The 26385-nt window shown below is 44.3% G+C and overlaps 1 protein-coding gene across 2 annotated transcripts in view; it reads right to left on the bottom strand.

Annotated features, from left to right (window-relative positions):
- The window catches only part of LOC144151443 (MFS-type transporter SLC18B1-like), a 28784-nt gene extending 3945 nt beyond the window's left edge, over positions 1-24839 (bottom strand). The window contains exons 1-12 of one of the 2 annotated variants that reach the window (XM_077682492.1): positions 24771-24839; positions 24469-24527; positions 20382-20653; positions 14346-14441; positions 14023-14096; positions 13741-13888; positions 10780-10848; positions 8135-8225; positions 4743-4930; positions 4016-4114; positions 1290-1378; positions 738-833 (exon numbers count right to left, since the gene is read on the bottom strand). In XM_077682492.1, coding sequence (XP_077538618.1) covers positions 738-833; positions 1290-1378; positions 4016-4114; positions 4743-4930; positions 8135-8225; positions 10780-10848; positions 13741-13888; positions 14023-14096; positions 14346-14441; positions 20382-20653; positions 24469-24493 — 1247 coding nt within the window. In that variant the 5' untranslated portion in view covers positions 24494-24527; positions 24771-24839. Of the gene's footprint in view, positions 1-737; positions 834-1289; positions 1379-4015; positions 4115-4742; positions 4931-8134; positions 8226-10779; positions 10849-13740; positions 13889-14022; positions 14097-14345; positions 14442-20381; positions 20654-24468; positions 24528-24675; positions 24729-24770 lie in introns of those variants that run through there. The other variant, XM_077682493.1, reaches the window with a different exon arrangement.
- Between the last annotated feature and the right edge of the window lie 1546 nt (positions 24840-26385).

Raw genomic sequence — 26385 nt, 5'->3', positions numbered from 1 at the left:
CTCGGGCCGCAGGTTGCCGACCTCTACCCTGCGGTATCCAAATTGCAGTGTGCCGTTATTGTTCACTTTCATTAGTTCGAACTTGTATTAATTCGAACTGAGATGGCGCCCCCTTGTGCTTCAAATTTACGATATTTTACTGTATAAATATTCAAGCATGCGGTTAACGAAGTAATGCTGCCTTGTCTGCTTAAATAATCTGATTTTTCTCTTCTTTTTTTCTCTCAAAAGGAGGTGCACACTATAATTTACCCAGAAAAACTATAGATCTGCAGCATAATAGAGAACGAAACGAGCAGAGTGTTCATAAAAGCAACATAACAAAGTCTCTAGAAGTTACTTAGTCGGACCATCTATCAGACAGACAATAAGTAAAATCAGGATTGCGGTGCTATTAAGTTCCTCAAACCTCAATAAGAACACCATTTGAAGTAGTACATCTATGCATTAGAGAGAGTATTGAACCGTTTATGAGGTCCCGCATAAATGAGCATACAAGTTTGCGTGGCAGATTTGTGGTGCATATCAGTGGTAATCTTCAGATTTTTATCTTTCAAAATTAGGCACATACTAAATTCGCTAACGGACGAATAGTAAAATGGCGCATAGTTTTCCACCAATGGTTGGTGGCAACAAAAAGTGGGTCTTTTGCCATTTTTCTCAACATTAAACGTCTTGCGAAGCTCCGGCTGACATTGCTAAAAAAGGATCAACAGAAGGCACGGCTAGATACTTACACAGCAATCCGCATGGCGTGGCTGTAGCTGCAGACGACGACTATCCCAGCACCAAATCCCCTCATTGCTTGAGCCGTGCAGATTAGAGCAAAGGATCTGTAAGCAGGACATAATGAATGCCTGCAAGACACTTAGCCCTACCTTCCACCAATCTCTTGCATGTTCGACATGTAGCTAACCCACTTCAAATACAATTTTGTAACTTTAAGCGCAGAAGTTAAGCGCGTAAGTTAGACTGGAGGCTTACCATAGCTAATGGAGTTAACTTATAGCCCTTGTGCTTAAGTATAAACAGGTTTCATGTGTTCAAGCAATACGTGGGTTATGTAGCGGGCGTAGTGGACAACTGAGTATTAATTTAGACCACCGGGAACCTTGCACGTGCACAGAAATCTCCAATACGAGGGAGATTTACCATTGTGCCTCCATTAGAAAAATAACCGCGGTGGTGAGGGCGTAAACCACATATATATTGTATGCATTGCAGCCAGGAGAAACCACAGTGGTCAGTTCCAAATGAACAGACGAAATGAGTCAGCAGTGGCCCCTCACGGTTCTATAGGTATGAACGGCGCCGGTCCGATGATCAAATATGCCAGTGCCATGGTGGTCAGTCCCGTAAAAATCCAGAGGTTTTCATACTGAAAGAAAAACAGGGTAGCAAAAAAAATTACCATTCCTTCCTAAAGAATGCTGACAGGAGCGCGGCAGATAAAAGTGCGTCCAATCTCCGCTGAAAGTGCGTCCGATCGATCTTCAAACCTTCAAAGACTCAAAACGCAAATCAGCGAACCTACGCGACGATTTTTGCGCAACGTAAGCGCATCTACGAACCATCTAAATGTATACTGATACATGGTTTATGAGATAAAGGTATACTATTATACTCCGTGTTTATGATCGATGCGTGTATTGTCTCATCTGCAACCGTTCCTTTTTCGCGATTTTCAAGTAACCGTCTTGACACAATTTAAGCCCGCTTTAACGCAGGCGCAGTGTGCCCAGAGATCTTATCAGAGCTTTCCGGTCGACCGACCGGTCTACGGGGAAATGCATTAGTTTTTTGACAGAACACTATCGGTCTCACTAACAAAGCGTTCGCTTTAAAAACGATTTGTTAAAGAGGAGTTTTGTGATGTTCGCAGTCTTTCCGCTTAATTTTATTATGGTCCGAGCCTTCAATAGTGACATCGCTAGGGTGCGGATAAGGAGAAGGGAGGATGGCATAATAGGTGGCCAACATCATCTCTCCCCCTCATCACCCTCTTCCGCATCTGCACCACTTCGTGATGCGTGTGGACGCTTCGTGAGAGGCTAAAGCAGCTGTCCTGTCACTAATTCACCATGGAGCCTTTGCTCATCTAGCTTGCTCCAAAGATGCCATTGCTTCCTGAGTGGTATCCCGTGGATCTACTCAGGCTTCTCGGTTTACAGTAAGGGACGTGCTTCGGCTAGTCCACAGGTAGTCTGAGAATTCTCCATGGCAGAGAAATACGTCTAAAACACAAATGCCGGATTGCTACTCAGAGAGCACGTGATTATTCCGGGACTAATAATCAACCAGCCCCATTGTTATACTATTGACCATTACACTAGATATTGGTCGCAATCATAGTTATTTTAACAGCACTGCGTCCCACGAATTTTCGAACCGACACACAACGGAGAATTTCAAAGAAATGAAATCTTTCCTCGGTGCTTCAGAGCTTGTGCATCGTGCGAAAGCTTGACAAGTAAAAGTAATGTATAAGTTTCTTGCGCGAAAAAATTAACATCGATTCTTCTAAGCCGTAGACAAATGGTTGAAATGCCAAATCTTGATGATGGTACGGTTGATTTGCTGGCCTAATTACTACATTTACTGCCCATGCCATGTCCCCAAACCCCAAAAACTTAAAGGAGCGTTAAGAACACCAAAGAAACTATTTCAAGAAACCCCCAAGTTCTTACACAAAAGCATCAGCTAATTATATGGAAGGCCAAATGCGCACTTTTTTTACAGTGTTGTTCAAATGCTCTGCATTGGAATTCTGCCTGCACAACTAGCACTGGCTCTGGTGCAACTATAACTAACCGCGACAACCAAAAAGAATATGCAGTTATATTCCGGCCTTTAAATGCTTGAACTAAGATGTGCGGAACTTTCCAGAGAAAGATAGTAAATTCGGCCTGCGCTTGTTGCTCGGCACCTTCATTGAGAAATTTTAAAGAGCACCAAATGCGAAGCTGAATACCGTGCGGCTCCTTTAGTGATAGCTGCTTTATTAGCTGTGTTCCCTGTTTCTTACTAACTGTATTTCTTTCTTACTTGCTTTCGTTGCCTCTTCCAGTCACTCTTTTCATCATGTAATGAAATGTACAGTCAACTACCGTTAATACGAAGTTCGCTGGGGCCGCAAACACTTTCAGTTAACCGAAATTCCAGTTGCAAAAGAACAGCATTGTTGTGAGTCCGCAACACGTCTCCCGTATTGATTTAGCTCATAATCCCTACCTTAGTCGGCAAGTCGAGAATGGAACACGAGTTGCCATGATAGTTGAAACTTGTTACTAAAATCGAAGTCCAAAGCCTCCACCACACAAACTGCTTACGCTGCACTGTGCGCAACAAAAAAGGTTAAGGACCGCAGAAGAGGGAGCGACATACGCTGGCGCGAGTTTCAACTGGCCTTCCGCATTATGAACTGCACGCTTCCTTTAATTTCGATGACGCTGACATCAGTACAGAACAAGGTGCTGTTTTTACCCTTGAAAATTTTGAATTTTATCGAAAAATGACGGTCACCTCAGTGCTTTTTTTTTTCGAAATAACTTCTAAATAACCGATATAATGCGTTTAAGCTTCAAATTATTTAGTTTTTTTTAATTGCACGTAAAATTTCCGGGACGAGGAAATAATTTATAACAAACCGAAAATTCCAGTTAAGCGACTTCTAATTTTCGAGTCGACGGTATATGCCTGGCTCTAGTAAAAAAATTCTATGCATGGATCATTAAATCTCCTCAGCTGAACTGTATTCCGTTAATATACTCTCCATCCTTGGAAGCATAACCTGCTAGTTAGAGTCAAAACCGAACGAAATGTTCGTTGAGATAGGCCACCTCACAAGTAGTTCATGAATCCCGCCTATGTGGCTAGAGTTGCCCTCCTTGCACAGGCTGATTTCACGGTAGTCATCACCTTTCATGTTCTGACTGATTCCGCCCAAGGAGGAATCAACGTTCAATTGTTTTTTTACGAATGCAGTACAATGCATGAATGGGACCAAGAAACTCACCTTTCGGGAATATGATGAGCACGTGACGGCGTATCCCACCGTTGAAGCAAAAAAGTTCACAGAAAACGCAGCGCCGATACAAGCGCTAGACTCGTGCATCTAAATGGAACAGAATTGGACACGCTGTTTTACTCGTGTGACACCCATGAACGGAATACTGCGAATCCTTGAAAGCTAAGTGTCTGCTTAGCCGGGACACATGTCTTTCAGGGTGAGCAGGAGCGTGTCGCATTGCGTACCTGCTTGCAGGATAGCACGCGATTCCATGGCAAGCTATCGCGCATGATTTATTTAATGGCAGATTGGGATACAGTGAAACCTGGATGGTAAATTGGATTGGAAAATCGATAGGTATGATTGATTATTTGATAAATGAAATCAACATGCACTCTAAAAAAGTTTACAACGGTACGTTGAGGCTATTCGATATGACCAATGATTCAAAATATCCTAGTTGAACATGTCAAAATTCAACTTTAGGTTGCTGTCTTTCTCAGAACTCTACTCTTAGTCTAAATAAATATGTACCCTTATGGCGTACTTCATAGTTAAAACTTTATTGCGTTTAACTCTTGTTTAATCAAATCCCACCTGGATAACAACTTATTCCCATGTCCCAAGCCTTTTCTTCCCAAGTCGCTCTTTCGGTTCATCCATTCGTTTTTTTTTTTTTTCCACTAAGGAACTTAATTTTGTATGGGCCTCTAGTTCTATAGTAGTCCTATACCTGCGCTATGTAGGGCTCCAGAGTCGAAGAGTTGAACAAACCGACCGCCCAGCACAATGCCCGGGCGAAGAGGTCGGCGGCGAAGAAAGGATTCAGGAGTAGTGGCCAGAGACTCCTCCGTACTGGAGCTCGTTCATTTATACCGGGGCTGCGGTCACCATCGTTTGGTGCATCTTGATCGTAGTTTCCTGAATTAAAAAAGCATGTTTGTAAGGTTGAATAACTGAAACAGAAGGTATGTACGTACAAATTTGACAGACCTGTGAAAAGCTTTTCTTAATATTTTTCGAGCAATTTCACGATCCCTTTAATGACATGCCCCATTCAACATTCCCAACTTCTTGTATCAGGGAGAAGGAGAGGAGGGGGGTTAAGCATGCAAAATGCACGCGGCCTGTGATGCGTGCCCAAGTGATGCGCATCGGCTCATTCAAAACATTGTAATTCATTAACCAACCACCGAAATGACCAAGGTTTTGGAACTCGCTTTCTGTTTTCTGTACTTCAGCCATACTCTATGAAATGCAGCTGCTCCTTCCTGAAGGCAAACTTGAGAGTGAGAGAAAGAGGGGGGGGGGGAGAGATCTTTAATGCACCTGGCGATGTCAGCTGAGCTAAGCTGCCTGGCTTGCTACGCCAGATGAATGCAATCACCGAAATTTCGATAATGCGTTCCTTTGTTTTATGCCGTCTATGTTACACAGGCAACGCCATTCCATGCAAGACACAGGGAGAGATACTGAAAATAATCGTTCATTCATTCCTTGTCTTTCTTCGCACTTTTCGGCTTAGTTTCTTTCCAAGTCGCTTATTCAGACTGAATGACTTCCCTTCTTTCATGCTTACTTTGTTGCTTAGTTACATTTACTCTCACCTTGAATAATTCATTCGTATTTCACTCATCTAATTACCTTCCCTCCTTTCGTTTCTGCCCTTCCTGTGGCACTTGGCTTGGAAAACTCCCCCGTATCATGCTGGCTACGCATTTCTTCATTGCAAATTCGGTCTCTGATTCATCGTTCCGTTCCGTTGAGCCTCACCGCACAAACGCAATGGTGCGCCAGCCTGGTTATTGAAGTGTGTTGGTACACAGCCGGCTCTACCACAGGGATACGTTCCCACAGCTGGCTACGGAGGCGACATAGGAGTACACCCATGAATTGAAGGGCAAGTTGTAATTCCACATTTTACCCGCCGCGCCGGCTTAGGGGCTAAGGCGTTGTGCTGCTGAGCACGAGGATGCGGGTTCGATACCCGGCTGTGGCGGCCCCCTTTCTGGTGGAGGCGAAAAGCAAAAACGCCCTTATGTACGAGATTTCGGCGCACGTTAAAGATTCCCAGGGGCCCTATTCTCGACTGCACAAATTGCCGGCAATTCGCCCATGTTTTTTTGCGTAAACACGACGTAAGCAATCAGTGACGTGCTGCACCTATAGCTATGATGACATGCAGTGTAATTTGACGAGTCACTCATAAAGATCGCTACCAAGGTATCAAATATTGTGCAAGAAAGATATAAAAACACTTGGCATGTACTATAAAAATTGAGACGGTAGCTGAGGCTGACAAGAAAAACACATTTCTGGAGGTCAAATTTGGCGTCAACACCACAAGGCAATCGAGTAACGTTGATCCAAAAGCGAGCGAAAGGCGGATGTCGAGCTAAAGAACATCACACAATTTTTTTACCGTATCTATTTATTTCTTTGAATCGCTTTTAGTAACATAGCTGGGCTGTCTGCTTCAATGCAAGCTTTGTTACGTTATCCCCTTCCCTGCCGCCACCGCCGCCACGCCATCGTCTGCTGCAGTTTATGGCGTGATCACAGAAAAAGACGGCCGTGACCATAGCTTCTATGACACATAAGAGCAGCGAAGCGCTACGCCTGATAATTGCGGAACGCACCGATGTCGCCGATTCACTCATTCGTCAAGCTCGACTTCAATCAGCGCTGTAATGAACCAAATAGTCACTTTTCTTTGTTATTTTTCACTTGAATTCGATCATGTGACCCAACAGCTTACTAGGACGAGTATGGACAAATGCCATGCATTGGGTTCTCTTTGTCATGGAGAGGCTTGTACTGCCCTCAATGCTTATTTTATTGCCAAACATAAAAGCAAACTACTGCAACGTTATTTGTATGCTCCATGATCGCTGACTTGGAAGCAGTTGAAACTATAATTTGTTTGGGTAGGAAACATGCTTTAAACAGCGCGCATGCGAAACTGCGCCTGCTGCAAATTGCCGCACATTTCGCGGCGCCGTAAGCCGGGGCAATTTTTTGCCCTATTTTGCTTGTATTTTGCGACAAAAACAGCCGCCATTTTTAAGCTGTTACGTAGCATTACGTCACTTTTACGCAGGCTGAAGTTGCCAATGCATGACGTAATCGTTCCCGCCAACTGTTTAAACTACGTCACGCCTTCTCAGCCAATCACAGAGGGGGTGTGTATTACAAGCAGTATTGTTGTTGAATAGCAAAAACAGGCTTACGTTGTCATGTCCGCTGCATTTAGTCTAGTTTTTTCATTGCCGGCCAAGAATTATGCGCCTTTAGTAACGAGAAATAAGGCAAACTTTAGAACTGGTGTCCGTAAACGACATGAAACGTCAAAATGACGACAGCACGCACAACCGCTTTGTCAACCGGAAGCACGTGACCATAACTGAAAGCCAATCAGAAAAGACTTCCGGCAAATTGCCAGAATTGCCGGCAATTTGTGCAGTCGAGAATAGGGCCCCAGGTGGTCAAAATTAATCCGGAGCCCTCATTATGGTGCGCCTCATCGTCTGCGTTGCGTCGACGCGTTAAACCCTACAATCAATCAATTCCACACTTTGCAGGTGTGCTGTTTCATCACTGCAACGCCTTGTCTCACAAGCGGCTTCGCTCCGGCTACTATGCGCGCACTACTGTTATACTGTCCCCTAAATAGAGACAGGGAAAGAACTAAATGGCCATTTCAGATAAATTATGAGACACCAAAAATATTGCACTCTACATAAAAAAAAAGGACCTCTGCAAATGAATACAAAACTGGTATAATGATCTTAAAACTTAAAGGTTCTACTTAAATAGGGCCCTGAACTCTAGTTCACAGCCATATAAATTGGTTTCTACCACGGCATAGCTAAAACTGTGCCAAGTTTGTTAAGTACATTTCATCATTTTTCTCTCTCTCTCTCTCTCTCTCTCTCTCTCTCTCTCTCTCTCTCTCTCTCTCTCTCTCTCTCTCTCTCTCTCTCTCTCTTGGCGTATGTTGTACTCATGGTGCCAGAAAAAGCAATTGTCCGTACGCTTGTACATTCATAAACGAATTTTCAAACCCTGGTTGTTCCCCACATTAAGAGCCCACTACACAGGTGTACTAGCTAAAACCTTGCTCACCTGTTGTTTCGTGCCGGCTTACAATGACTAGAGGTGTGACCGCCAGGAGTGCACCCGCGAAGACGTAGAATGGCGTGGAGTAGTCTGAAACCTGGAGAAGGAGACTCCGTTGTGGTTAAATATGGTTAAACCAAGTTTGTTGAGCGATACCACGATCTTCATGCCGACAGTTCGCAGAGAACGCGCACACAACTGCACTGCAGGACAAAACAGACGCTGCCCAGCGCAGTCAGTGCTGTAGGCAGGAATACACTGTGAACTTGGATACAGCCAGCACCTGCTTGCATCATTTTCTAGTGGCACGTGCGCTAACTCCTTTGTTCCCGCTCCCCTTGGATGGAACGAGCAATTATACACTTCCCTCCGCAGCCGCACAAGGCGCTGACATAATCTTGGCTGAGCTTGAAAGTCAGAATGACGCTACGAGGCGTTTTCAGGGTTTGTAGCTGGAGTAATAGAGCCTTCAGTCTAAATATCCCAGGACACTTGAGCACTTTATATGAGTTGCGAAAGTTAAAGCAGTAATGTTCAACTGGGCGCCACTCGGGGCACCTTTCAAGTTTTGCAGTGCAAATAATTTCCGCTCTTCATTCGTTTGGCTGCATTATTATGCCCCGTTCAAATGCAGCGTTAAATGGCTGTGCAGTTACCACCAAACACTGAATGGCCGTTACCGCAGCCGCCGCATTCTCTGTGCGCATTTTCAGGCATTGCCTAAGCAACGAAGGCGTCCATTTGTGTTTCTGTCTGGGGCATAGGCTCACGCAATGCATGTGCCACACCCGATGGGCCTTTAACAGCCGGCAGACACCAGCAAAGCCAGTGCCCATGTTGGCCTCCATGGCAATCCGGTATGGGAAGCATGCGCTTCAATAACATCCAGCTTTATATGCACGGCTTGCCTGAAGTGTTCCCGAAAGCAACATAGCGCTTGTTTTTAAGATTGCTACAGAATGAGTACTGCTCGATACGGACGCAGGTGCCGAAAAAGTAACCTAACAAAATTGTTTTTTCAGTGGAACAACACCCGCTTCAGGTGTACCCAGTGTGAAGTGGAGATCCTCAGCTGCGAATCCCGAAATACAAAACGTAAACTGTAGAGACCCACGTAAATTGACCCCGAAAAAATGTTCTAGAGTGACTCATCAATCCCACCAAGTGTGCTAATTCGGCAAAGTACGAGGCCCAGTGCACGATTTCAGTTAAAAATTTACACCATCTTCCCGCGAGGGGAACCATGGGTAGATGCGACACATCGTGGGGTTTCCGTTGCGTTTCCGATATGTTGATTCCATTTAGCCTGTCAATTTGTTGTTGTTTCCATTATATTACGTACGGTTGCGCCGACCATCGCGATAGCAGGCCTGTTAGTCTCCATTCAAATCATCGGTCGTTATCGGATGTCATCGGAGCGGCGGAACGACTGAGCGGAGCGGCGCAGTTACCGCATTTATATGTACCGCGCGTTAACGGTGAGGGGAATGAGAGAGAGCAGCGCATGCGCATGTGTTCGATGTTTAACCGAGCGCTAACGCGCGCTGACGCACAGTTGGCACGGCGACGGGAGCGAGCGCTAACACACGGATGGCGCTGCGGTGAGAGCGGCGTTAGAGCGCAGCTGGCGCGGCGAGGAGAATGGGGGAGGGATGCGGAGTTAAAGGGATGCGTCGCATCTAAAATTGTATCTGTACAGGTAGACAGCGCTGTGCAAATAATGATGCACACCTTGAGCATTATCCAGTCATAGCTACACCTGTTTTGCGCTGCATTGTGTTCTTGTGCAAATCCTATTTTTGAGGGAAATCATATGCTGCGTCTTGACATTTGCCCGGTTTGCAGCACCGAGGGTGCAACTCTTCGTTGCATTTAGAGATCGTGGGAAGCCGCATAATACTTGTGTCACGAATAGAGACTCGTTTTTCCTACCCGACTACAACAAAGCATATGTGCGTCTTGTTCCTTTGATAAGGAGACTGCACGAGAATCTTGGGGGAGTTGTGAACTCGAAGGGCACATCGTTGTATGCAAAGGTCTCCTCAAGTTTTTTCTTCCCTTAAAGAATCAGGTTCGTCTTCAGTGCAGAGGTTTCTCGTACCAGGAGAGGTACTGTTCGTAAGGTAACGCACTTAAATCAACAAGCATCCAGGATTGCACGAAATAAGGGCGGGCTATGTGTTCAGTGTTTCACAAAATCGATTTATATGTGTTCGTTGACAATTCTGTCCCTCTCTACACTGAACAAGAGGTTCTTTACAGCCCTAAGATATTTCAAGCACACCTTAGAAGTTAGATCACGCAGTGAAGATTTTATACGCTGGTATCTGGCTACGCGTTTCAAAGAATTGCAGAAATGGCAATTTTCATGGCAGCTACAATGGTTACTTGCTTAAATACTCGTATAACAACATAAGATACATGATAAATATTGCCAAGGTTGAATACCTTGCTTCCCTTATAAAATATCATGTCACTGCAGACTTATCTAATCCAATGCTTCACTTTCAAATTAAATTACAGTTTTTTGGGAAGCAGTGATCAGAGAATTCCCAGCCACGTGGGCTTGGTGAAATAATAATTGCAGAAAGCTATTATGTTTGAAGGATTGAGGGGAAGAAAAGTTCATTCTTAGTGACATGCATACTCACATCAACAAGGGCACCTCCTGCAAACGCGCCAAAAATCATTCCAATTTCGGAAAAGCTTCGTGCTGAACCCTGAAAATGCGAGAAACACCCTTGATCATGCTTGTTCGTTTTTATTTAGTTTCATTGCCCTCTGCAGTTAAAAGAGTAATTTCACAAGAGAAACAAAACAAGGGTCCCCTTACAGTCGATTGACTTTGGGACCCTCGTCTGTATACTAAAATGTTTGTACGTATTTTTTATGTAATAAACTTTCTTTTCCAAAAAACACTTCACTTTCTGGATATAATATTTGTTAAGATATTTAGACAAGTGTTCTTAGCAAGTTGGTTCGTTTCAAATGAAACACAATTTAACGTAAACTACGAGCACACAGGCAGGAACTGCTGTGTTTTGTTTCCCTCTTTCTGCTGCCCTTTCCTGCATACTCAGTAAAAAAATCTGCAGACCTATTTGCCGTTTGATTTTCCTTCCTGGTTCAGTGACACGGAAGTTCTAGGACATCTGGCAAAAGGAAGTTCTACTAACCAGCTATAATAAACACATAACCGACCGACATGCTTGGAACTGTTAAAATAATAAGTTACATACTTTTTGATGCCAATGTCTGGCAAGTGTACATCATTTACAGGCTAACATTATGTTTATTCTGTTGTAATAGCAACAAAGCAATTAATAAACACAGGCTTTGTGCAGCTTTGCTAAAGTTAAAGCTCTTAGTAACGACCAACATAATTGCACATTAAAGACATTTGCTCCTTCATCAGACTAATACAAAATCGAAAAGGAAACAGTTCGCCTAACTTTATTATGAAAACAAATACTTTTTAGTGTTTTGGCTGCACTTCACGCATTTTCACATTCGCTAGCACATTCTCAGCTGAGCCAATTATGAGGCTAATATGAATTTGTGCTCTTCCTTTAATTTCCATGATGAAACAGTTTTCAGAAAGTTGCGTAAAGTCTTGCACCAAAGTACTCCGTATTATATGTAAGGGATCCCATGCCTGTCCTTAGTAGGGACTTCTTAAGGATCCCTATACCAGCCCTCATTCTATTCAGAAGAGGAGGCTATTGTTTTCCGTGGGGAGCACAACCACCGCAGTTTTTTGCTCAGGTTTGCCAGAATAGGGATCGAAGGTCATTTTCCTTCATGAGGATCACATACACATTATTATCTTCATGTTTGTCAGGAACACGGAAAGTGTCATGGTACATCATAACGACCCGGTATTCGACTATGTTCGATGATGAGGAGGAACATGAAAATGAGAACTGGTTCTCATACGGAAATATTTCCTAGCCAGTGCCAGTGTACCGGCAGTATTGGTAAGATATTAAGTCCATGTTTATTTTAGTGTTTTTTTCTTCAAATCTTATGTGTGTGACGAGAATTTGTTTTCAATACTGGTAAGTCCGGGGAAGTGGGTAACAGAGTGGATACCGAGTTGGGTCTACAAGAAGGGGAAGGCCATTAACCCGATGGAGGGATGAAATAAATAAATTCGGGGGTAAACTGTGGGCTCGACCAGCGCAGAACCGGAGCGGTTGGAGGTCACTTGGAGAGGCCTTCGTCCTGCAGCCGACCTGATGATGATGATGATGGTGTGGTGATGATGATGATTATGATGATGATTATGATGATGATGATGATGATTATGATGATGGTTATGATGATGGCGGTGGTGGTGGCCGATAAGATTTAAAAAAGGGTTATCAGCCTTTACAAACCAACTCTCGTACTTTTGATCTCCTACATATTAGACTGGATTTTCTAGTAAGTATTTGTGTATTCATGGAATCAAGACCTAGCTTCTTGTTTGTTGACGACCTTTTCGTCGCTTGCTGTGAATGCAGGCAGTGTATATCCTTCCCGTTTTGACTTAAGGGACCCATGTTGCTAAGCTCAGGTTTAACGCTGTTCCCGCAATGGTAAATTAGGCAAATTGTTTATGATTTTTTTTTTCATTGAAGGGCGGCTTGGCTGTGCCAGCCATCGATTATCATGCAAAAACAGCACACATTTCAGGGATAGCAATAAAACTTTTTCGTTCCCTCATTCGCTCTGCTTACAAAGAGCTGTTCAATACCGCACTCTAGGTATGTATATGCTTGCTACCTTAAGGGTATGCAACACTGGTACGCTTCATAGTACACACGCGAGATTCAGACTACGGGAACACATTTCTTAAGGTCGACCCTCCTAACACCCGCGCTCAAAATAATTGGTTGATTCATTCATTCATTCTTTCGTGCATACCCCAGCATGCACCACGGGTGGCAGCATCTGTGGCAACATTTTCTTCATTCAGCGGCGTATATTTATGCTTATAAAGCGTTGTTAAAAACACCACTGCTGGGATGTACTGGACAAGGGTGCTCTGTGAGTGCATAACACCAGCAACTTTCGGGTATGCTGTACAATTTAGGCCTTATGTTTTCCTTCGAGGCTTACATCAACCGAAACCTATTGCTTGGCATACAATGAGCATCTTTTGCGACGGACAAGGGCTGCTAATTACTCATTTTGGGGGTTTAGCTCACCGAGGCTACACATGGGCTATGTGGAGTGGCGGGCTCCGGATTCATTTTGACCACCTGCGGATCTTAACTTGCGCCGACACCTCAACACACGGGCATTTTCAGGCGCTTCTGCGTAACAGGCAATGGTTGATAATGTTAGACCTTCGAGTATAATGTTAGGTTTAGTGTCCAAAATGTACAGGCTTAACGTTAGGCAATCTTCAAATTCAGAGTTACGAAGTACCAAGATGGTGTTAGACATCAAAGCGTGGTGCTAGGCCTAACATCTGGCCATTATACACCCGTATAGCCCCCTTCGACTGCTATCCATCAACTTTTGCACAAGCGACGGCTTCACCTAGTGAATGATTTTCTAGATTCGCAAAATCGGCTGAAGTAGGCTGTAGTAATTGGCTTGCATTAGAAAGAAAGAAAACTCACGAGAAGCAGATTTCCCCTCTCCTTGAGAGTAGAAGCCAGGATCGTTTCGGTGCAGATGTTTATGATGCCCAGTGATATCTCTAAGATGATAAATCCAAGAATGGAGACCCCAAGAAAGATGTCTTTGCTTTGCAGCAAACATGACGCTCTGCAGGGATAGACACACATAAAAGAGGTGTTTAGCCGTACCCACTTTTATTTACTGATCACCCAAAATAGCAGTGAACATAAACGTTCAGCTACAAAAAGTTCTCGCCGTAACATTTGTCTAAGAAGACTTACCCGAACACAACTCCTTGAACTCCAAAGGCTGCTTGGCTTACAACGACGCCCCATTTTGGAGATGAGTATGCCACCTGCATATCACGAAAACATTGCATACATTTAAACTGGTCAAGGAACCAAGTCAGGTGAATGACTAAATTACTTGCATGTTTTATTTCTGCATTTCTAAAGAAATAAGAATAAAAATATTCATATATTTTATTGATTGATTGATTGATTGATTGATTGATTGATTGATTGATTGATTGATTGATTGATTGATTGATTGATTGATTGATTGATTGATTGATTGATTGATTGCCTTGGTCGCTGACACGTACCAAAATCTGTGATGTGAACGGCGCCAGCATGCCTGCCGCTTTTCGCGTTGAATAGGCGATGCCGAATTCCCATGCTTGAAGCCCTTTCGAAGATGCCTGCAAGCGTGGAGTGTCATCAGCCACTTTTAACGAAAAGGAGGAGACAAACATAAGCGTGTGAAATATCAAGGCTACAATTTGCAGGATTCTTGATGATGCGCAAAGCTCCTGAACGGGTCTTAATCTTCAGCCGAATTAGAATTTTAATTAAACTTTTCCTACATGAGGAGCGTAGCTACTGGTTATTTACTTCAGAAATTAGCTCAAAGGCCCACATCGATAACGAGCCCGAACAAGTGAAGTTTTAAAGCCAACGAATAGAAAACCGCAATGTTTTCTTTTCTTCTCGCAGTTTGAAGGTACCGAGTTTTTACAAAATTTTGTGTACATGGTTAAAATTCCGGTATGCAATTATGCAAAATCATGACAGCAGTGAAAAAACATTTGTTTGTGGGAGAGTGGCTCCCAGGATTCACTGAAAGCGGTGAAAAGAGGTGGCCTCAAACTTTGGTCTTCTCTAGGCTCTGCTCTTCAGAAACAGTAGATTATGCTGGTCTGAAAAGTCTAACTACTGTTTGTTCTGCTTGGTGCGTGTTTGTAGGAATACTTAGTCTTACGTGCGTAGCTTAAAACTGTTCGTACTGAGTGCAGCGAATTCCAATATTACGTGTTTAAAGTTTGATGTGGCGTCTTCGCCGTTACAATCCAGGGAACAGATGCGCCTCGTTAGTTTTTTCTTCGCCCAGTATTGTGCTTTATTGCCTAATAGTGGCCACTGCCTTGTACTCTCTTCATCGAGCTAGTACTCGCAGAGTTAGCGAGAAGCCGCTTGTTACTTTACGGACGGAAACTTGGCACACCCTTGATTCTGGTATAGAATTATGCGATCATAAATTTAGGTATAAAAAATGGAGCGAAATTATAAAATTATGAATGAAATCGTGCAGTTATGGAAATTACGCAAAGCAGGTGCCCAAACAAGAGCATCTGGTATCTCAGTAACAGCTTAGGTGGCACTTTAAGTAGTCGCAGCTCTTCAAATCGCTGCGACTCTTCAAATCGGTCTGACTGTGTCCGGCTCTAACTCACTGAGACGTAGGTACTCATTCCTTAGTGCCCACTGATTTCGGCGCACGTGAAAGATCTCCAGGAGGTCAAAATTAATCCGTAACCCTCCACTACGGCGCGCCTCATCACCTGCGTTGCGTCGGCGCGTCAAACCCTACAACAAATCCTTAGTACCCACTGCCACATCATATGCGTGTCTGTCACCTGCGTTGCGGAACGCCGACCCTGGAGATTACGCGTACAAGACTTAAGTGTCGTTTTCAGCCTATGCACACGTTTTTTTTAAATGCAGAGCATTTCAGTAACTCACGATGTCACCCGCGTTGGCGTCCGTAGTCCGCACGCTCACTGCGCATGCGCGTCGAGTCGAGGCGAAAGCGAACACATCTCTCGCGAGGGGAATTGGATTGGATTCGAACACTCTCTCGCGAGGGGCATTGGATTGGATTCGATTGGATTGGCTTGGATTGGATTGGATTGGATTGGCTTGGCTTGGATTGGATTTGGATTGGATTGGATTAAAGTGGATTGTGTTGGATTGTGTTGCGTCATAGCCGCGGCAGACGCGCTTGGGCCGGCGCATGAGCAGTACTCTCTCTTCCGCGGTTTCCTCTCCTTCGGGCGCGCTGCGCATATAACCGGTGTGCCGTTCTCCGGCCAAGCAACATCCGCGGTTGGCTCAAACACCTAGAGTCCACGCCGCTTTACAAGTACGCCAACGTCGTCGACTGGGACCGGCTTACGCAGTCCCCTCAACGTATATAAGCGGCGGAGCGCGCGTTCGGAATTCAGTCAAGGGCGTCTTTGCATGGCTTACGCTTGACGTGACGCTTTGCTTGACTCGAGTAGATGCGACGCATTTACTCGAGTTCCCCCCGTGGGAAGATGCGGGCGGCTTTTTTTTTTACTGTTAACGGCTTGAAGTTAACAGTCGTTACGGTGGTGTAGCTCCTGCTGGACCGCTTATGAAGCTACATTTAGGCAGCCATCAATTTGCAGCCCAATGTTTTTACGGCTCGCCTTATGGGGAAATAAAGCAACAAATTCAACCCTGTAAAGTGGATTTCTCAGATCTTAGTCTTCTGAAGTAATATTCAAAGGACGAGGTTTCAAAAAAAACTAAGAACAGATTTAAACCTGACAAAAGCGAATTCTTTCAGTCAACCAAATAAAACCAGTGTTGTTTTTTTTTTGGCGTCACTGAACATGGACAATAAAATACTGTTTCCGGTTAACGCATGATGATAAAAATAGGATATTAAAGAACAACCATATTACTTTCAGGACCATTCTCTATAAAAAACTGCCACATAGATTCCGGGAGTTGTCTTCAAAAGTGTATACACCGGGCCCCTTTAAAGTCGGCCCCAAAACCCTACCTACACGCATTGCAGAAAAACATTTTTTCAAAGTCAATATCAGCAGTTGTATATCGAAGTATCAACGTCCTAGGGCCTTCTGTTAACTACTTCCACAAATGTGCTCTGCACTGAGCCATTTTACGGCCGGCTTCACAAATACCCAGAATGCATTGTTGGAAAGACCTTTCACCTCCATAAGCTATCATGTTTTCATACAAAATGCGTTGCACCGAGTCTCTTTTAAGTTGGCTTCAGCTTACACACATACGTATTGCAAAGAACACGTTTTACTTCTACAAGACGGAACCGGCTACACAGAAATGAATCGCTACAAAGACATCCTATTCAGGGGAAATATGAGCAACTAACTCCAAGAAATAAAGGCCCTAGAGCCTCCATATCTTGGATTTGTATTTTTATCGAGGGGATGAGGTCACACGTTATTTTCAATGCGAAAGTATTCAAGGGAAGCAGAATATCCGGCCGCACAGTTGTTGCAACAAAACGATGCAAAAAATCATAAGTCATTCCCCTCTGTGAAGTTGGATGTTCAGCGAAGCTTTTTATCATACGACACAGGGGTGACACACAATTCATGTTAAAGATCTTAACAATACAGCGCAACAGATACAAGGACTTAAGCTGAGGCACACAGGACGAGCGCTGACTTGCAACTGAACTTTTAATAGAGAAACAGGACATATTATAAATTCACATACACCCATTTACGATTAAAACAGTCAGCCCGAAAAGTAAACGATAGCAACTGTGCCAAACACACGGTATACGAAATCAAAAACACAAAGAAACAACATGATTACCCCGCCCTCGCACTATGCACGTGCTGCGTCTTTTGAGATAGTTGGCTGTATCACAAGGTTTCTCCCGCGCAAAATTACCCACATGCTCCGAAGAATAACACCAAAGCACGGGGAATGAAGGAAGCCGACACCCTTCGTTTTGTAAAGGCGTTTGCTCACGCCTTACCTACGCCATTCCCTAGGGCGACTTAGTCAGGATTGACACCGTCATCCGAAAAACCTATAAGCATGCTCTAAAGCTACCTATTAGTATTTAGACCGACAGGCTTCTAAAATTGGGCCTACATAACACGGCCGCTAAGCAAGTCGAGGCCCACCTCGCCAGCCAGCGTCTGCGACTAAGCACGACACCCTGCGAAAGGACCTCACCATACTGGGAATTGAATTCGCCGGAGAAAGAATCCAGCAAATACGCGACGTACCTCAAAAAATAAGAAAAGACACTGAGGTTGCCCCTACACCTCGTAAGATGGACCCTACTCACCACGCAAGGGAGAAGAGAATCAAGAGAGCGCACTCTCGACAAACTACACAGGGAGCAAGACCACACGGTTTACACCGACGCCGCCGACTATTCCAGAAGAGGAGCCAAGACCGCCGGGGTTACTTCAACCGTGAAACACATTACCAGCGTCACTTTACCCTTCACAACCACTACACAGGCCGAGGAAGCGGCCTTTGCTCTGGCCATCTCGCAGACAAATGCGGATACCGTTGTTACGGACTCGCAACAGGCTTGCCTAACCTGCCTTTGTGATAGAATTTCCAAAAACGGCTCTGGACATCCTGCTGCAAAAGCCACCCGGAAGAAAAATGAAAATTGTCTGGACACCAGCCCACTCAACCCTCCAGGGCAACACGACCGCGCACGACATCACGCCCGAGATCTATCCCGCCAGGTGACACGAGGTTCTTGTTTAGAGACTGCGCATCCTTTGGCCACGAGTCACAAGATACCGGAGTACTATAAGTACCAAAGAATGATCTATCCTTCCGCCCACGAATCTCTAACCAAGGGGCAGCAGCATTGGCTCCGGCTCCTCCAAACAAATACCTTTCCTCATCCGACCAAACTCCACTTGCTTCATCCAACGCACTACTTCCCGCTGTGCAAATGTTTCGCTGCCCCGGGCAACTTGTACCACATGGTATGGGAGTGCTCGGCAAACCCTAAGATTCAAAGAATCCCGCACCCTTCCCATGAGCCGTGGGAGAAGGAGCTGTCCAGCTCCGGTCTCAATTCCCAGCTCAGGCTAGTGGAAAGGGCCGTGGCGGCAAGGGGGGTCTCCAATGGAGTCCCGGACTCAGGGCCCCACACCACATAATGATGCTCGTAATAAAGTTTATTCTCGATAAATTACAGGTAGACCGATTTAATAGTGGGATCAAAGTTATCCTCCCCCTTCCCATCCTCACTTCCCCGCAGGGCCTTATGGCCTCTCGTCTTTAATAAAGTGTTTCACTCACTCACTCTTTCTAAAATATAAATAGATTTTTTTTTTTCAAAAAGCAAATCTATTTAGCATCCCCGGGAGCATCAATAGCGGACATCTAGAAATACGAAGTTTTCTTGCAGTTAGAACTTGGCATGTACCAGGTAAAACGGCAATACACCCTTGACCACGACGATCACATGTCAAACATTCTCAGTACCAGCAGCGTGGTTACTTGCTTGTACATTGGGTAAATTACCAATAATGTGTGATTATGCAGTGTCATAACCAAAAAATATGGCATCTGACACAGCTAAGGCAAGGCAATAACAAAATATTGTTAAAACGGCAACCTTGCTCTGGTAGAAGACACAAGTTGAAAAACCGCACAATTATTTTAATGCCTTCCGCAACTAGCAAGTTGAACAATGGGTAAATATGACTAGTCTCTATGGTCAGCCAATGGTCAGTTTTCTTTTATCAGCCGCTTGGCTTTTCTAAAATTTGTTAAATCTGCCATAATTATTTGTCCTGTTTCACTGCGAACTACGAGCTCTTGTTCATACGTTAAAAAATGTGTTGAATCGTGGCCTCATTTTTCCAAGTTGCAACAAAAATGATGAATACAGTTTTTGCATCTCTAGAATACTCAGTTATTGAGAGCCACTTTGTGTAAATATCGCGAAAATGTAAAAAGATTCTTCAAGTCACGTCGGAAGGCGGCTCTTTTTCCAAATCATCATTTTTTGTCGAACTTTAGGAACCAGATTTTGAAAATTTTTCTTTCTAGAGCAATGCGCAGGGTATGAAGTGTTCAGCAGCTCCTGGTAAACAAGTCTAAAAAACTAGACAGTTTAACCTTTAGCCCGATGTGTAATTTTTTTTTTTCAGAAGAAGTGCCGCTTTTGAACGACATTGCTATCCCTACTAAGTTTCAGAAATATTTTCTTAAAAAATATAGGTATGGCAATTTCAAATTTTTCGAATCCAACAAAGAAGTTTGCAAATATTTAGCTAAAAATTAGCAATATCGGGAAAATTTTTCGCTTCGTTTTGCAGGTCCCCAAAGTTGCCACACCAAGCGGTGGGGAAAGTAGCCCTGCCAGATCGCGTTCCAGATATTTTTTATAACCCCACAATGGTGCTTCTCACAAAAAAAAATGCCAATACCATGGTGAGGATACAGTGTTCTACACAACATTAAAGTTTCAACTCAAACGAAAATGGGCATGGCACCAGTTTGGTTTTCCTTATTTGAATACACCCAACTGCTTTTTTGTCCGAAACCAAGTATGTACAGGGCGAAGCACTTACCACTGCAGGGAAGAACGTGAACGGAACGGCGAACAGGGCGGAGAAACAGAACATGCCGATAAAATACGGCGCAGCCCATAATTCCTTTTTGATGCAGTCAACAGCGGCAAAAACACAACTCAGCAGGTAGTTCCTCTGGTGCCTTTCAACCGCAAATTCAACATCGCCATCGCCGCTGCTGTCATTGGGCTCGCAAGGGTCTCTCGCACCGTAGTCATGTTGCCCTACGTCTGCATGCGAATGCACAAGGGCTGTCCGCTCGTCATCCTCATCTGGAAGGTAGCAAAAGGAAACACCTGCGTCAAGTCCCGTTTGCACTCTAAAACAATGTCATTTATTACCAACCTAAAGGCATCTGATGACGGCTTTGCTGGCGATAATATTCAACTGCTGGAAATAAGCGACTCCTTTAAAGAACTGTTTAATTGAACAGCGTCCCTATCAGCGCCACTTCAAGTTTCGTAAAAAAACATCAAAGTGTTAGGTTGACCTCCAACCCGCACCCTTTTCACGTTCGGGGCCATCCAGCAGGTCTTCACTGCACTCGGAAAGCACGGACTATGTAAAGGGGCCTGCGCCTAGTAGGGTAGCGAAGATGATGAGACGACGGGCCGCGTCGGGACGATTGTCCTAACAAACACCCGTCGACTTCAGGATCGATGTGAATAAAGTCCTTTCCAGTCCAGTCCAGTCCAGACTCCTCAGAAATGCCCCCTCCATAGAACCCGCCAATGGAATGATGACATCTTAGGCGAAACTTGCTGCGATTATAGCTTCGCGGTTTTCGATGTGAACGGAATGACGTTTTGATTTATACATTTACGATGCCGTCAGAGACAAATGCTCTGCGTGCAGTGGGGAAGGATGTTAATAAAAAAACAGGCGGGCATACAAACCATACCAAAGAAACTGATAAAACTTGTTACAAAGAGTACAAATGCGGTGTTATAACAATTTAATGCTAACCGATAAGACAGTTGTAGAAATTTAATTTGAAAATAAAAGCTACATTGCTCCTTATAACACGACATGAGAAATAAACCCCAATTTTCTTCCGGATGAAACGATCCATTTACTTCTGATACTCGCGTTCACAGACGCTTTATCAAATTTTAAGATAATATACGTGGCAGTCCCTTGGGTAGGCGCCCTTCAGATTGAGAAATCATATCCGCCAACAGCCAATCTACCGCCTCGAGCTCGCATGAACTTCGGGGGAAAGTCTACGTCACGTTTGCGGCTTTCGCTAATTTGAGCACTCGGAGTATCTTCCTATCTTCTATACAACTAACGCTATCTCCCTATACAACTGACGCTATCTCCACTTATCGCTACGGTCATAAAGCGGGCGCCCGGCCTGTAGTCGATCATGCCAATAAAAAGCTCAAGGCAGGAAAAAGGTGGGTTTGCATGCAATTAACGCCGAGATTGCTGGTTGCTGCGTCGTCGTTTCCGTTCGTCTATGTGGGCTGGCGTCTTCGTTGAAGTTAAGGTTCGTTCGTAGAATATGAAACAAAAAGTTCTACGCAGCACTCTTTCTTTTTCTGAAAAGTCTTTGATTGAAAATATCTGCAGGAATACGATAAGCGTCCTTGAAGACTTTTCTAAGCGGATAAATAAGCTGGAACAACACTATTCATTCCGCATTCAAAGCTAGAATAGAAGTAAGTTTGTGCATTGGTTTCACGCATTCGAATAACTCATATTTGTGCCGCAGACTCAGCATTTTCGTATGTTGGCTGCTCCTCGCAGGGGATTCAAGGATTTGGGTCGAACACTAAGCCAGAAAACTTCGTATTACCAGAGTCCTTCAATGCTTTACTGAAGGCCTCTGGTATTACTTAGGACACTTTAGTGCCCTCGGCCAAGTGTTGAGTTACGCGTGATTCTGATCCTTGGAACCTGCTTTGAGCGCGATATTGATTTCAAAACAAGGTTTTACTTCTATGCCAACTGCCCAAAAAACGCTCATCAAAACACTCAAAACCTGCAGCGATTAGTCGCGAATGTCATGCGATGTCCCGAATGGCGTTACATAAGTTACCTCAGTCCGAAAGGAGGGTGCGGCACGCTTTCTCGTCCACTTGCTTGCAATTGTGGTTGGACTCCCAAGATTTTACCGACTGGATTTTTGTAGCCCGGTCGGGCATCGGTCCGCCTAAATTAGGATTTTGTCGGCGCTTTGTGAAGTGCAGTGGTAAACATTTCGCTAGTTCTTCCACCCCTCTGGGACTCTGCCGGCAGAGCTGGATATCTCTTTCATCGTCATATCACCACTTTTGATGCAGCTGGAGCTATTATTTTAATGGGTAGCATTCTTTGCCGGAGACCCACACATCCAGGACCGTGTAACGCCTTGCGTTCGCACAAAAATGCGGAATTCGCTGAAGTAACACATTTAATCGTTATAATCGTGTAATCGGAAATAATTGGTCGAACAGAATAAAAAAAAACAAGAAATAAAAAAATATAAAAAATAAGATTTTTTTAAAAAGATCTGGCGAAATCGGGAATATGCATCTCCTTCAAAAAATGAAGGCCAAACAAGAAATGCCCACAAAAGAACGTTCGAAATACGAATAAAGAAATATCCACAATAAACAAACCGCTTAACGCTTCCATTTAAACACAAAAAAAGCGTAGCTGGCGGAAGTTACACATTTCATTCTTATGATAGCGTAAATGGAGACAAGTGGTCCAACACAATTTCGAAAAATCAAAAATTAAGAAAAATAGAAAAATATTTTCACTAAAATTATCTGATAAAATAAAACATGCGCATCTGATCCATCTGCCCAAAAAATGAAGACTCAAGGAAAAAACGCGAAAAAACGTTTGAATTGGGAATAAAAAAACACCTAAAATGAGCAAACCTTGAAATACCTTGCATTTCCACAAAAACACATAACCAAAAGAAGCTAAACATGTAATCGTTACAATAGAGAAAATGGAGATACTTGGTCGAACTTAATTTCGAAAAACAAAGAAACTGAGAAAAATAAAAAATAAACATTTTCACAAAAGTGATCTGGCGAAATCAAAAATATGTATCTTCTACATCTCCTCTAAAAAAACAAAGACTAAATGAAAAAAGCCCGCATAGAATCGTTCCAAATAGGAATAAAAATACCGAAAACGGAAAAACCCTCCACTACAACTTGTACCGGCGGAAGAAATGCATAAATTGCGAAGTAAAGGCACTTTATCGCTATAGTGGAGTAAATTTACAGCATTGGCTGGCGAAAATAAACAAAAGAAACGTAAAAGCAATAACATAACCCAAAGTCTTTGGCTACTCATACCAAATCTGGCTAGGAAGAACTCACATTCTAAACAAGTAGCATGAGAATACTACGCACTAGCAGACAATTCTATGGTTTTCTGCAGATTTTATTTGTTTTGGCCTTTTTCAGAAAGGTTATGGGCTATAATGATTAGCCCCCTTCACAAAACAAATCTTGTGTTAGAGCGAGGATACCGAATCCCAAAACAGCCAGTGGTGGAATTGAGTACCCGCTGAGAACGTGATGATTAGCAGGCGGCTGATTTAAGGCGCGCGGTATTTTTTTAAGACTTAATCGTTGATCGTCGGGCCCCGATCACAACATAATTTTTTGCTGTATTTGCCTTCCCTTTGTACGGTTCGCACGAATGTGAAACAGCCGGACGGTGCCTGTCGATATCTGTCGCCCCCGCTGTATTTGCTCGTGAGTGCATCACGGCTGATGTCCTTCTCACCCAATACGTGTTTTTTTTTCATAACCACGCGTCCAGAATTAATATCCAACTTTAGTGCTTACAATAATGAGGAAGAAATAAAAACGTTACAGTTGCACGATAACAAAAGTCCAGTATGGTGTAGTAATTAACGTTTTTTTTGTGTTTTTTTTTTCTGTTTGTTATATGTTCGAAATTGCTATTCGGCTTGACAGCTACCACGAAACAGCCAGCGCGTATATTTGACATCAAACTGTGTCGCATAGGAATGGGGAGATCCGTGTTAACTATTGGAATCTCGACAAAGTTGAAAAGAAAGCTGTTTCCGGTACAAAGACATTTACAGATGATCGTAAGGTCGGCTACTCACGTGTCATCTTTCCGTTGCAGAACATGCCCCAGGGCGACGCTTTTCACGGAGCCAGCGCACTGGCAGCAAAGAAGAGACGCGCACTTTTAGTCGAGACCGGAGCGCCAGCTATGGTGGCGTCAAACATGCGCGGCGCAGGCGGCCCCTCATGTCGGCGACGGCGCCGAGGAACGAACGAAAGAAAAAAAACAAAAAAAGCCGACTCACGCACAAACAGTCGTACGTGGTGAACTTCAAACGGCACCGGATACACGGTGTCGGCTATACATGCTACAACGCATTGACGAGCTGTGATAACAAACCTTGGAGCGAAGTCGACACAGTCATCGCGCTGCAAGGCGGCGATTCTCACGGACCTGATACAAGACGGCCGCCGCCGCCGCCATCGCAGCTTCGGAGATAAGTGAGGCTTTGGGCACGCGACGTCACTGAAATCAGCGCGCGGGTTATTGGGGGGCTAGAGGATAAGTCCGGAAATGCCTCTACTCTACCGCGAAGTGTTCTTGCTTTGAGGCTTCATTTTCCCTAATTAAATGCACCTTGTTTTTAAATTTAATTGGAGGACCTTCTTGTGCCAGCCGTTGTAAAAGAACCACCGCGCTTTTAATGGTGAATGTGCGCCAAGATATAGCTGCGGAAGTTGTCTTCAGCTGAGGTCAAGAAAGTCTGAACGTTTAGAAAAAGACCCGTCAAGACAACCGAGTGACAACAGCCGCCCCAAGGTAAACATCCTTCCAATTGAAAGTAACGCGACACTTTAAAGGCTTCAAAGGTGCGTTTTGAAGCAATTTGTACATTGGTGATGAGGAGGTGAGAATTTCTTCCAGGCGATCGTTACGTATGCGCATCCGATTTGAAGGCACAAAGAATTCACTACAAGTCGACGCGGAAGCAATTACGGGTTCGGCGGCTTGCTGCGAGGCAGATACGCCAGTCACCTATCGTTATGGCTGTACATATATAACGCTCATAAATTATCGTGTAAAGAATTGTACTCTCAACGATGGCTCCGCGTCTAGGCCGTTCTGATTCATACAGCGAGCCCGCAAGTTCGGTTACAGAACGCGGTGGCTTTGAGGTGAAATAGGCGAAAAGCAACTAACTTGATGTAAGAGCTATTAGCGCAGGTATGAAGCAACCTGCAACTGCTCTAAGTTATCTGCTAGCCGTTCACGCCGCGGCACGCTTTACAGTCGAGATTTAGCACTGACGCGAGAAACCCCTGTGAGCTATAAAAACTTTCGCTATGATCTGCCCAGCAAACTGGCTTTGTTATGAGCGATACTTCGCTGAAAGCGGGATTATGTTTTCTTTATGCGCTGGAGTGGGGACTGCAAAACACTCTGAATAAAACGAGTTTTTTGTAGCGTGGGTTTGCGGTATTTGTAATGTATTGTCCGCAAGTGCGCGACTGAGCCGTCCTCCCGCGAAAAGTTATCGCTGCTTTATTCCATTCGGTCTCGTTTCATCCTCTCGAGTGACCCGTAAAGAGGGAGTAACTGCAACAGTGGCCATTATAGAACTTCACCCTACAGTCGCGGCTGGGACTTGACGTTAACGTCGTTTTCTGCCCCAACGAGCAGATTTCATTGCACCGTGAGTCACTCATGCCAGCTGTAGTTTCGTACGTTTTATTAACAACAGAGAACGCGTCAATGCGAATTCAAATGCTGCAGCCCAGCTGGGGTTAGGTACAGGATGTTTCGCGCACTTGGGTGGCCTTGAGCAGTGCCAACAGTAGGTAACTTCAACCCGCTTACCAACAGCGCAGTGGGACTTCGAGCTGTTTACGGGACTAATTCACTAAGGAAAAGTGCCCCAAACTGAGCGTCAAAGAACCACTTAACCCCATTCTATTGTCCGCAGTCCTACTACCCGATTCCAGGCAGGGTTACGATCGTACAAACTTCCGCAAAG

This window comes from Haemaphysalis longicornis, unplaced genomic scaffold (genome assembly GCF_048455015.1).
Source record: "Haemaphysalis longicornis isolate Haplotype H1 unplaced genomic scaffold, Haemaphysalis longicornis Haplotype H1 scaffold_9, whole genome shotgun sequence".
Lineage (NCBI taxonomy): Eukaryota > Metazoa > Arthropoda > Arachnida > Ixodida > Ixodidae > Haemaphysalis > Haemaphysalis longicornis.
Note: the sequence above shows the minus strand (reverse complement) of the source record. Positions and strands in the feature narration are given on the sequence as shown.